A 12,336-nucleotide genomic window follows, 5' to 3' on the forward strand; every position below is an offset into this window, starting at 1 on the left:
AAACTGAATACAGGGCTTTTGATTGTTTCTTACCTTTCCCTGCTGCCTCTTTGGTCCACCCTGATTGTAAACAAAGTTGGTGGTTCGCAATTAACCACAGAAGAGAACCAATGTGGATAATTAGAGTTAGGTCTCTGTCTCTACTAATAGGAGTATTGCCCTTTACAGCTTGAATTTTGAGCATATCCTTGTCTCTTAATACTGCTGCATCAGCTCTAATCTGCCATAGGAATCTCTCCATCTGAACTGCCCACAACATAGGCATTTCCACAGGTGCCATTGTCCTGCCAGGTCTGAGGTTCAGGGTCAACACCCCGGGCTTTTTCTACTAGAGACTCTAAATCCCAAAGGCCACAAAAGGCCACATTCATGGATGCTCATTACACATCTGTTTACAGAACACAAGACAGTATTACCTCAGACTAGGAGACAACCTCATGGAGAATTCCAGGAATCATCAAATTACTCATTTAATGAGCTGGTTCATGATTTATTTGAACACATAACCAAGTATTGATGAAGTCGTATTAGGAAATGGACCAGTCTGTTTTTACTCATTCATCTAAATCTCTATTTTATTGCAAAGCATTTTATGTGGCTCTCAAGTCATTGACATCTTACAAAACACAGGACTTTATTTCCCGTCAAAGCAGTTTTTCATACACTGCATCACTTTCTCAGTTCAGGGCAGCCCCGGAGACTAGGAAAGGCTGGCTCCGCTGGCTCCATTTCAAGGATGGGAACTTAGATGTGGAAGCCGCTGCACTGTCCAAGAAGGGTTTTCCAGAAGTTACGTGTCTCCTCGTACCTGCTTGGCCAGAAGGGTTCACGTCCTCCCATCATTTTGGGGAAGCCCGAGATGGAGGCCAGTGTGGGGCTGTACCCCACCAGACAAGCCATCTGGTTCGGGCTGTGACACAGGGCGGGGTCAGAGTTAGGGGCACCCGCACGACCCTCGGCCCAGGTGCTCGAGGGAGGACCTCCCGCCCCAGACCGCCTGGAATTTAGCCAGGGGCATCTACCCTCCCGGCCAACCCTCAGGGCTTCAAATAGGCAAAGCATCGAATCCCACTGCTTGTCAAGCAAGTTCTTCTACTGGCAGCGTCAGGGCACCTTCAAGTCAAGAAGTGATCTAAGTGTGCAGCCGCGACGCCCCGAGCTCGCGCCCTCGGGGAATGGAGGCCCCTGGGGCTCTACCTGCCGAGGACCCTCGGGAGGGCTGCCGGAGACTGGTGGGCTCCTCCTCACTGCGGCCGGGTGGGATTGCCGTGGGGCGTCCGCTCGTCCTGAGATGCGAGCGAGCCAGCGGGGACGCCACAAACAGGAGAAAACTCGGGGCTCAGAGCCAGCGCCACCTCCACCTCCCCTCCAGCTAACCCGCTTCCTGGCCTCCAGCTCTCCCTTTAGGCCTCGCTCCGCCCCAGGCCCCGCCCCTTCCGCCAGCCCCGGCCCCTGCACCCTCGTCCTGGGCCCCGCCCCCCGCGTGAGGCCCCGCCCCTTCCGGCGCACGTGTAGGTCCGGGGCACGCAGAGGAGCTTCACCGGTTTCCGCGCGTCGGTTTCCCGGGTCTGCAAGTGTGTGGATCCCGGTGCGCCGTTGCGCTTTCGGCCATGGGGGTCCCCAAGAGGAAGGCTCCGGGCGGCCAGGACGGCGCGGCTTCCCGCGCCGGCACACCCAAGCGGGCCCGCGCTGAAGAGCTCACGGGCGTGCGCTTCAAGGCTCAGCTGCGGGACCCGCAGGGCGCCGAGCCGGGTGAGTGCGGGGCAGGCCGGGGCGGAGAGCACGTGCGAGCGAGGCGGGTCCCGGCCGCGCCCCTGTGCCAGGCTCAGCCTTCCTCTGCAGCTGTTCGGTCCCGAGCTACAGAGCCGGGCCTTCCGATTTGCAGACGGGGAAACCGAGGCCGCGGTGCTCGGGCGTCCTGGGCCCCGGGCGGCCGGGGCCGCTGTAGGGCCGCGCGCTGCACTTCCTTGCCCTGGGCTGTCAGCGACGGCCGGAGGGCCCACCTTGCTCGGTTGTGACAGTTCCACGCGACTGCACGCCTCCCTTGGCCGGGCAGCATCCCTCAGCAGGTTTTTAAAACCTCTTTATTGCAGTTGTTAGGGAAACAAATACCTTCACACAACGAACGGTATTTAGCGAGTCTCAACCGTGGGTCAGCTCGGAGCTGCTCAGTGAGGCAGTTTGCTACTTCTGTGGTTGTCAGCGCTATTTTCAATAGCTTTGACCCTCCAGCACTCAGGCTGATCTGATGACATGTAATAAGCTACCGCATGAAGCCCCACAAGGACTTGTCAGTTGACCAGGATTGGACTAGTGACTAAGATGGAGCAGATTCTATAATTTCACTTTCTGAAAAGCGTGATCACCCTTCTTCAGAGCTTCTTGTAATCCATTAGAAAGTATGTAGGTTATGAGGGGAAAAAAACGCAATTGAATATGCTAGTATGGGGAGACAATGGTGCTCTGTCAAAATAAAACAATAATAGTGTCTCTCAGGTTAAAGAGATTATTAAGCTGATGGCCAGAATATTCCCAGGTAATAATTTGTCTTCCATACATTTTGCTTTTAAACATTTGATGTCTGCAACTGACAGCCAGTGCTATGAAGATGATACCTGTTTTAGTGCAGAATTATACATTTCATTGATTCATTCGTTATTTACCAGGGGCTATTATTTGCTAAGTAGAGATAAAATGATGAGTAAAAAATCAGACATGGGCGCTGCCATTATGGGGCATATGCGTAGCAAAGTGGGGAAGACAGATATCAATCAATAAAATCACATAGGAAGAGTTCTAAGTACCAGTCCTCCAAAGGAGAGATACCTGGTGTCTTCCAGCCTCAGACCTAATCTGGGAGATCAAAGAAGTCTCCCCAGAGGAAGTGGCTTTTCAGTAGAGTTGTAGGATGGGGTAGGAACAGGGACAGGTACCTTTGTGGCAGAAGAAAGAGCATGCTTAATTATTTAAAAGATCGTGTTCATGTACATATTCATGGTTTTGCTCAGAGAGCTGCCTGGCATTCGGGTGCTGCATTTGAACAGGTTTCCCAAGGAAACTCAGGTTGACAGGAGATGGGTACAGAAGAAGTAGTTGGAAGATGTGGCAAAGCTGAAGTCAGAGGGTGACTGGTAATCCCTTGAATGAGGTGGTGTTGCATTTGTGTTTGAATCTGATCTCTGTCTTGGATTCTCTTTCCCTGTTGATGTGTTCTCATAACATCCTGTGATGAGATCTCCTGACGGAAAAATCAGGGAGGTGGAATTGGCAGGTGTTGTTTTCATCGAGGCATGAGGAAAGGCTTATTGTTATTTTTGTGTTGTTTTTGCCCACCTTTATTGAGATATTATTGACATAACTGATAGAAGTTTAAGGTGTACAGTGGGATAAGGACACACATATACTGTGAAGTGATGACCACAATAAGCTTAGTTAATGCGTCCATCCCCTCACATAATTACCATTTTTGGTGTGTGATAGCATTCAGGATTTATGCTCTGCATAACTTTCAAGTATATAATACAGTACTGTTAATTATAGTCACCATGCTCTGCATTAGATCCCCAGAACTTACTCATCTTATTATTTTTTAAAGTAAACTCTACCCCCAATGTGAGGCTCAAACCCACGACCCCGAGATGAAGAGTCACATGCTGTACCTGCTGAGCCAGCCAGGCCCCCCAGAACCTACTCATCTTATAGCTGGAAGTTTGTACCTTTTGACCAACACTTCCCCATTTCCCCCACCCCCCTAGCCGCTGGCAACCACCATTCTGGTCTCTTTTTCTATGAGTTTGGCTCTTTTAGGTTCCCCATGTAATTAGAACATACAGTATTTGTCTTTCTTTAACTTATCTTGCTCATTGCCCTCAAAGGTCCGTACATGTTGCAAAAAGCAGGATTTCCCCCTTTTCAGGCTGCATAATATTCCATTGTATATAGATCTATATAGAGATCTAGATATGCCATGTTTTCTAGACCCAGAGGGTGCCTAGGAGTAGATCGATGGCAGCTTCAGGGAGAATCACTGCATCAAGAAGGGTTGGGTTCTCAAGCAGTTGCTTTGAAAGTTATTGCCCGCCCCCTCACTGTAGATAGAGAAAGGACTGTGTCAGAACCCTCGATGTCCCTGTCTCCCCATTGCTGCTGTGTTCTCCCTCTCAGTAAGTGGCAGTTCCAGTCACGTGGATGCTCCTGCCGGAAATCCACCTCTGTCACTGTGGTGGTTTGTGATTGTTGCTCAGGAGACGGTCCTTGTTAACATTTGAACATTACTCTTATTTCAGCCTTGGAAGCATTTGTCACTATTGCCAAGAAGCTACCTCGAGAAGACGTGTATGATGTTGTGGAAGGGTACATAAAGATTTCTGTGGAGTGTGCTGAGATTTTCCAGCTCCTGAGTGGGGAGAAGCGACCTGAAAGTGAAGTATGTTACTCCTTACCCGGCTTGCTGAAGAGGAGGAAAAGTTTATATGCCACTATTGTGTTGAGCTTGATGGAGAGAAATGTGATGGAAATTTCTAGGACATTACCAGCTTTCTAGAGAAGACGATGCTTTGTGCCTATGCTGTAGGAATACATTCAGTTTTGCGCCATGACTTTTTACAGCATTTTAGTGGAAAGCGCTAACCTCATATTAGTGAATGATACCAGAAGGAAGGATCATAGATTCTTAATCTGAATGCACTTGGTTTTGACATGGGTTGTTTTTAAGTAATCTCTGAACCCAACATGGGCCTCGAACTTACAGCCCCAAGATCAGGAGTCGCACGCTCTGCTGACTGAGCCGGCCAGGCACCCCCTTGACGTGGTTTGTTTTAACAAAAAGGAAATAGGTAGAAACCACGTGTCGTGGTTGCAGACACAAACTTGAGTTGACTTTGGTTTTCTGGTTCCAAAGAGGTTCAAAATTTGGGATATTTATGAACCTGTTGAGATCTCAGGGTTATTGCTGTAAGGCTGTAGACCCAAATATCCCCAAAGCAGTGAGGCCTGGTCATGAGTAGAAATTTCTCTTTTCATTTCATTTTGTGTAATTGTAAGCAAGCAAGCCTCTATTTATTTATTTATTTTTATTTTTATTATTTAAGATTTTATTTATCCATTTGACAGAAACACAGTGAGAGAGGGAACACAAGCAGGGGGAATGGGAGAGGGAGAAGCAGGCTTCCTGCGGGGCTCAATCATGACGTGAGCCGAAGGCAGACGCTTAATGACTGAGCCACCAAGGCGCCCAAGCAAGTCTCTATTTAGCTGGACTATGGGAGCAAGACTAATTTCAGAGCCTGGGGTCTGCGGAGCCACCTGCCAAGCTGTCACCTTCCTGCCTTTGGCTCAGGATCTGTTGAAGGTTTTAAAGTGACTGTGGCTAAGACAAAAGGAACATATGTACAGAGGGGAAAAAACAAATGAGCTGATTTGTAAGCATTTCAATTCTGTCTTTACAGATGCTATTAATATTTCAAGTTTTTGAGGCTATACTATTGCGGACAGCAAGCGATCTTTCCCATTTTCATGTTGTGGGGACCAACATTGTGAAAAAGCTAATGAATAATCACATGAAGCTCATCTGTGAGTCCCTGTATGCCTCGGGCTACAGGTAAGTTGCCCTGTGGCAGGACTAGCCGTGGGCTTGGTCTGCGTTCAGCTGTCCATGAGTGCACTTGACCTTCCCTCCACTCATAAAGCAGAGCTGAGCGGTTTCCAAGGCCATCAGGGCTGTGGCTCTGCCCCTGCCACCCCTGTTGACCAGCCCCTCGCTGTCGCCGACTCCTAATGTGCGTCCTTCTCACTCCTGCCCCGCCGTTCTTGCTGTCGTGGGAACCTTTGACTGCAGACATCCTTTCCATTGCCCATCCTTCTGCCCCAGTGGCTCTTCGTGATTGGCTGTCCCTCCCTCCCTCTCCGCTTCAGGACTCCGTGGCGTGGAAGTGTCATCCCTGAGAGGCCTTGTTTCACCACCCCCCCATCCACTGTCACTTTCTGTCCATTAGCTTGTGGACAGAAGTATCTGTTTGTAGATCTGTTAGTGTAGCTTGACATTTGATGTAATATTCCATGTCAGTCCGCTGACTGCTTCCCTCCGCTAGAGTGCAAGGTGCACGCAGGTGGGGGCCTTGACTGTTCTGGAAGGTGCAGTCTTCCTCCACCTAGAAAGGTGCCTGGAGTGTGGTGGATGCACAGTAAACCATGGATTCCAGGTGGCTGTGGAAAGGAAAGGCAGCTGAGAGCTTGCTCTTGGAGATGCGCACCGTGAAGAAGTCATCCCCTGCACCCTGCCTCTGCAGGGGATGAGCTGCGGGTCTCCCGGGTACAGGGCGATTTACTGGAGAGAGAAACTGCCATCCTCTTTGTATCATATTTTGTATTCTTGGAGCCTTTTCAGACTCAGTTTTTAAGGTTTATTTGGAGATTTTGTTAAGTTGTGTTTTTTTGTTTTTGTTTTTGTTTTAAAGCTTGTCTGCATGTCTCTTTCCTTCCTTTTTCTGCCTGGGGGATAGCAGACTACACAACCAGGAGCGCAGCTGGCTTTGTGCTTCAGCTGTTCTTGACATGCCTGATTTTTTCGTCCCTGTGCAGGATGGCCCGAGCCTGTCTGAACCTGATGGCCGCCATGGTGACCCAGGGTCCTGAGGCCGCCAGGGACGTCTGCAGCCATTTTGATTTGAATAAAAAGACCTTGTACACCCTGGCGACCAAGAGGGGTTCCAAGGTGAGGAGTTCTGAGCGTTTCATACTTCCTGTGTATTTCCTTTCCCTTTGGAGGGCCGTAGTGGTTTGTTTGTCATCCTTTCTCTGGCCTTGGTGCTCACGTGGGTGAAGTAGAAGGCCAATGTGTGCGGAAACGCGTGGCAGAGCCTGAACGACGGGGACATCCGAGGACAGTTTCTCTGGGGGCCCAGCATTGCGGTGTTTGGCCTGTGAGCGTCTTCACAGAGTAAAGGAAATAACCCGTGTGTGCCTTGTGGCATGGAGCCTGTGGGGCGTCCCAGCCCTGTTCCTATTCTGTCCACTTCGGAGAAAACTCTCGGAAGTTTAAACCAGTGACATCATCAAAGAGGACATTTATGGCTTTTTTTTTTTTAAGATTTTATTTATTTGACAGAGACACAGCGAGAGAGGGAGCGCAAGCAGGGGGAGTGGGAGAGGGAGAAGCAGGCCTCCCGCCGAGCAGGGAGCCCGATGTGGGGCTCGATCCCGGGACCCTGGGATCACGACCTCAGCCGAAGGCAGACGCTTAACGACTGAGCCACCCAGGCGCCCCCATTTATGGCTTTTTAATGTGTCCCATGTCTCCCGTCAGTAAGTCTTGTCATGAGTAGGTGCTGGATTGTACCAAAGAGAATGGAAGTGTGAATGGTTTTCAGGAGAGCTGTTACTAAAAAAAAGTTCCCGGGTGGCTCTAGAAGTTTCACTTGGGTTTAGAAAGGTTCTTGAGGAGAAGGCACAAGTTGGAGGACTCGGAAGCTGGAGAGAGGTGCCATGGGCCACCTGTAGGTTGTCTCAGGCCTCCCTGCTGGCGCTGCCGTGCCGGGAACAGCCAGGGCTGCCTTCTCCATGCCCCCTTCCCGAGCACAAACAGCACACCGACAGTTAACCAACCTGTCTGCCGAGGTGGAGAAGCACGGGAGCGTAATTTACTCCTGCACCCTGGCCTCTCACTCTTTGGGGAAATGCGTGAGTTTCCACACTGGCAGGTAATAGACTGGAGGTTAATCACAGTATTACCAGGTAACTTTTCTGGCTCTGTGAGGTTGGCCCAGTGTTGAGGGTTTTCCTGGCACGACAAATAAGGTGTTCCTCTGAGGAAAAAAATTCCAGGTCTTAGTGTCTTATGGATACTCTTCTTTATTATCGTGAGTTATTTACATACTATGAATGTGTCAACAAATTCCATTCATTGGGTAATGGCTGCTGACGTTTAAATGTGTTTCTAATAAAAAGAATTTATGTGCTGTTTGCACACTAGGGCAAATGTCATGGTTCTTTGGTCTTCCTTGGCAATCAGCCTGTCAGTGATCAGATTCGCTTCCCATTTCCACCCCGTCTCTCTTGACCTCAACCAGCTCGGTCCTGTAAGTAAAATATGTCAGTACCCCGGACCACCCACCAAGACACAACGGGGGAAGGCCCAGCGCAGGCTCCCCTGCCTGAGCCCCGGCTGCAGGCTGTGTGCGCGCGCTGCCTCACCTCAGGGTCCTCTTGGCAAGTTATATTTTCATCTCCTTGATCTGTAAAATGGGAGATGTTGTCAAGACGAAAGTGTTTTTACTTTATGGTGTACCTTAAATATTTTGTCGTGGGAAATGATTTTTAGGCATTAAATTTTTTTTCCCATACAGGAACGTTAGGGACGTTAAAAAATAGCAGCACAGAGAACCCGTCCTCCAGCTGCAGACATGGTCCCCTCTGCCACGTTTTTGGTTTGTTTGGGGACAGTCGAGTATAGCGGATCCCACATCTGAACCATATTCCCTTATGCATATTTCAGTGTGTACCTCTAACAGAAAGCAACCTTGTAAAACACAGAACCACAGTACCATCCCTGCACGTGATACTGTTCATAACTCTTAATATCACCGATGCCCAGTTTGGTCTCAAGTTTTTCCCACTATCTCTGAAGTGTCTTTACACTTCGTGGTTCAAATCAGGATCCAAACAGAGGCTACATATTGCGTTTGGTGGGTCTGTTAAATTTCTTCATGTCGGCAGCGTTTTCTCTCACCACCCCCCCCACCTTTCTTTTCATGCCATTTAGTTATTGTTGGATATCTAGATCTGTTTTTTTTTTAATAAGTGTGTTTTAACATTTTGGAGGGAATTATTAAAGCCTCATAAAGAGAGAGGATTATGGTTCTCTTTCGTCCAGCCAAAGAAAGCACTGTTCATATCATTTGCCAAAAAGCAGTTCTACCAAATATGTTTTGGTCTATTTTAGACCGTGTTTTGCAGAACAAGCCATAAAGAGTTCAGGATGCTTTCTTCCTGGGATAATAGCACTGTGAAGTCACAGGGTAGGAATGAGGAGTAGGCGTGTGACCCTCTTGCCTTTGATGGAGCTTGCTGGAGATGGAGGGCGGAGGCCCAGGGGACAGCGAGGAGCTGTCTGGCCAGGAGGATGAGCGGGATGCGTGGCCGTGGCTGCTTGGAGTGGGGCGGGTGCTGTGTCTTGGGCGTCTTGGTTTGTTCACAGTGTTGGGAACCTGAAACCTGGGGTTGGCTGCGATATCCAAGATGGATAGCAGGAGGTGAGGACTACATTCCATGTCAGTTCAAGACTCGTTGCTGGGGGGACCCTTGAGGGGATCTAGTCCCAACTGCTGTGTATAAGCAGGATGGAAAGGTCTAGAATGGCACGTAACTGGGACCTGCATTCCAGGGCCCTGACTTCCAGTACTTAAGTGGACAAAACCCCTCCCCAAAACTTGTAGAGCCTTTCTAACTAGCTAGCAAAGCACAGAACCTAATTTAGTCTTCCCAGGCAAGTTTTGGCATCATACCAGAGTTCTTTTGAAACACGAGGCATACGTAGATCAGGATAACAAGTTAACTGCTTGTATTAGTTGACATGTTTCTTCCAATGAGAATGCATCCACATAGCATGGGAGCAGTGGTTACTTTAAGCTTCCTGAGGACAGGGACAACATCTTAGTCACCTTTGTGTCCTCTCTGGGCCTGAGATTATGGCATCTTGAATATAATTGGTGTTTGAACAGGATTGAATTGGTGAGTTTTAAAGGCACTGAAACGTTGCTGGTACTCTGAGGAAATGCAGCTCATTTTCAAGGCTTTAGTGACCATTGTACCCAAATTCCATATTGTGAGGAAGTCCGCAGAGTAGTCCCCAGAATGGGGAGGATAGTTTTGAGCTCTTAGTGCTTTTGGAATAAACCAGCATTGGTCTGATGAGGTCTTGCTGAACTGCTGTGGGGCATGGATGGAGGTGTAGACCCATGAATACAGTCAGTGTGCAAGGCCTCCATCCAGATGTTGCAGAGCGTGGTCAGGTGGCCTTTCCCTTCTCCCTGAGAAACATACACCTAATAAAACAAGGCAATTAATTAAATACTCATGTAGAGGCCTAAGCGGTTCCAAGTGTGGTCCTTGCATCTTGAGAACAAGTGAAATGAAAAGACCTGGAAGCTCTGAGAAGAAAACACTTCTCTAAAGTCAGACATAAAGTCGCACGTGCAGCAGTATGTTTGTACAGTTATTTCATACTTTGTAATTCTAGGACGTACTCACTTAGTAGCTGTGTGGCCTTGAATGAGTTTTTAAAAAACCTCTGTTTCCTCATCTGTAAAATGGGTATAGAAGGCATCTCCACTTCAAGTTGTTATAAGGAGTAAATGAAGTCACAGATGTGCAGCCTTTGACTTGGTGTCTGATGTATAGTAAGTGCTCAGTAAATGACATTGATCTCCTCCTCCTCCTCACCACCGCCACAGTGCCACTACTAAATGGAATGGAACTATCTGGAAGGCCGACTTCTTAATCTTTTCCAGGCATCCAGGGCAATAATTCTCCATGGTATTAACTTAGTTCTTGGCAGCAAATTAAGGTATCTTTGGAATAACTAAAGTAGGGAAGAGAGTACAGTTGAAGCAGTGGAGGACCCTAGCGCTGGTGCAGCCAATGAGCGGTGCACGTGACCGGCCACCGGGATGTGAAAATTACTGGGAGGGAAAGTTGGTCCCCACCACTTCCCCTGAGGTGTTGGTGACTGGTCATGGCCGGTGGGCCCTCCTTGAGGATGCCCACTATCCTGGGTCATGGCTGCGTCCTGCAGGACCCTGTAGATGGCAGTCGGGAAGGCCATGCTGGGTTTGTAATATGGCACCATCTGGGCTTTGGTGTCTGGTGTGAATTTATAATACCTAATAAAACCCAGACGTCACCTCTTTGGTGTCAACAGAAGCAGAACTGGTCTTTCCATTGGCTCTGGATTTTCTGGATTTTCAAAAACGTGTATGATTTCACTGGCAAGTGAAGCAGATAGGATCTGGATGGGCAGAGAATCTTCTGCTCTATACCAAAGTGGTCCATAAACCACAAATGGTTGTGTATGACGGCAGAAGGGGACACAACTGTACTTCTCTCTATTAAGCAGTGAGCCATTATGCTGTCGCTTTTAAGCATAGTGGATGAAAATCGGTATTTCAGAGAGACACGTTGATAGGTTTTTTCTTTACTTTTGGCCCATTTCTTGACATTTGTCTTTTTTTAGAGAGGGAGAAGGGGGAGGGGTAGGGGGGGTGAGAGGGAATCTTAAGCAGGCTCCACGCCCAGTGCAGAGCCCAGTGGTGGGCTCTATCTCATGACCCTGAGATCATGACCTGAGTGCAGCTCAAGAGTCAGACACTTAACCGACTGAGCCACCCAGGCGCTCCATACTTTTGTGTTTAGAAACAGCTTGAAAGAGAAAGAAAAGTAGAGCAGAAGATGGAGGGAAAAGAGCAAAGAAAAAAACCCCATGTTCCCACAGAGAGATGACTGCAGGTTTTAGACTCTGAGCCTTCTGATGGCACAAGCCCCAAGGCCTCGGTGCCACTGGGATGAGAGGGGCGTGTGAGCCTCGGCGTCCCTGCTTCCGGGGGTGGGCGACGGGGTGTGCACACGCAAGTGACACGCAGTCTCCTTCGCCCCCCAGGGCGTGCATGATGTCCGGCTGGCCTACATCCAGTTTGCCCTTTCCTTTCTGATCGCTAGTGATGACAGCACGATAGTGCAAGTGCTGGAGTTGAAAGGTAGGTGCGTCTCTTTGTCTCGTAGCAAAGCCTGATTGCAGTTGGTTTTTGGAAAGTGTCCCGCAAAGCATTTTTCCCAGGTTGAAAAAACTCTACAGCTTTTGCAGCCGCTGCATGCACGAGCATGAAGGATGCATGTGTGCACTTTGGAGGTGGCTAGTCAGCATGAACAGAGGTATTCCTGCTCTGCTATCTGGAATGCTGAGCAATGTCCTAACAAAGGATGGATACAGACTTCAGAGACTCCTGCTCCAGAACCCGCACAGATATGTAGCCCTGGCTACCTGGCCTTCTTTAGTAATGAAGAAATAAAGTTTAATTCCTTCAATATCTTTGCCGTATGTTACCAGAATATCACGATTAGAGCTTCAAAGAATGGCAACCGGACCACCTTCTGGTGGCTGTCACCCTAGAGCCAGGCTTGGCATAGTTTAGGCTGTTAGGGCCACTTGTATTTTATCAACAGCTTCAGTAAGACAGAGAATGGCAGCCCAGACCACACTTAGCACATGGCAGTCGTTTGGTACGATCCCCCAGAATCAAGCCCCGTCTGCAGGTGGGGAGCAGTTCCGTGTCCCTGCTGGAGATC

The 12,336-nt window shown here is 48.9% G+C and overlaps 1 protein-coding gene and 1 long non-coding RNA gene across 2 annotated transcripts in view; one reads left to right on the top strand and one right to left on the bottom strand.

The window, feature by feature from the left end:
- Window positions 1-613: 613 nt before the first annotated feature.
- On the bottom strand, window positions 614-1,390 carry LOC114219031 (uncharacterized). The gene is made up of 2 exons (XR_003611301.1): window positions 1,198-1,390; window positions 614-808 (listed from the first exon to the last, which is right to left on the bottom strand). It is a non-coding gene; the product is annotated as an uncharacterized LOC114219031 (long non-coding RNA).
- Window positions 1,391-1,588: 198 nt separating this feature from the next.
- Window positions 1,589-12,336, top strand: part of URB1 (URB1 ribosome biogenesis factor) — a 64,449-nt gene continuing 53,701 nt past the window's right edge. The window contains exons 1-5 of the mRNA XM_028115827.2: window positions 1,589-1,752; window positions 4,287-4,426; window positions 5,448-5,599; window positions 6,580-6,712; window positions 11,651-11,747. Coding sequence (XP_027971628.2) covers window positions 1,611-1,752; window positions 4,287-4,426; window positions 5,448-5,599; window positions 6,580-6,712; window positions 11,651-11,747 — 664 coding nt within the window. The 5' untranslated portion in view covers window positions 1,589-1,610. The remainder of the gene's footprint in view (window positions 1,753-4,286; window positions 4,427-5,447; window positions 5,600-6,579; window positions 6,713-11,650; window positions 11,748-12,336) is intronic.

Source organism: Eumetopias jubatus, unplaced genomic scaffold, assembly GCF_037043125.1.
Source record: "Eumetopias jubatus isolate StellerSeaLion01/CBP00866 unplaced genomic scaffold, mEumJub1_p1.0 scaffold_1, whole genome shotgun sequence".
Lineage (NCBI taxonomy): Eukaryota > Metazoa > Chordata > Mammalia > Carnivora > Otariidae > Eumetopias > Eumetopias jubatus.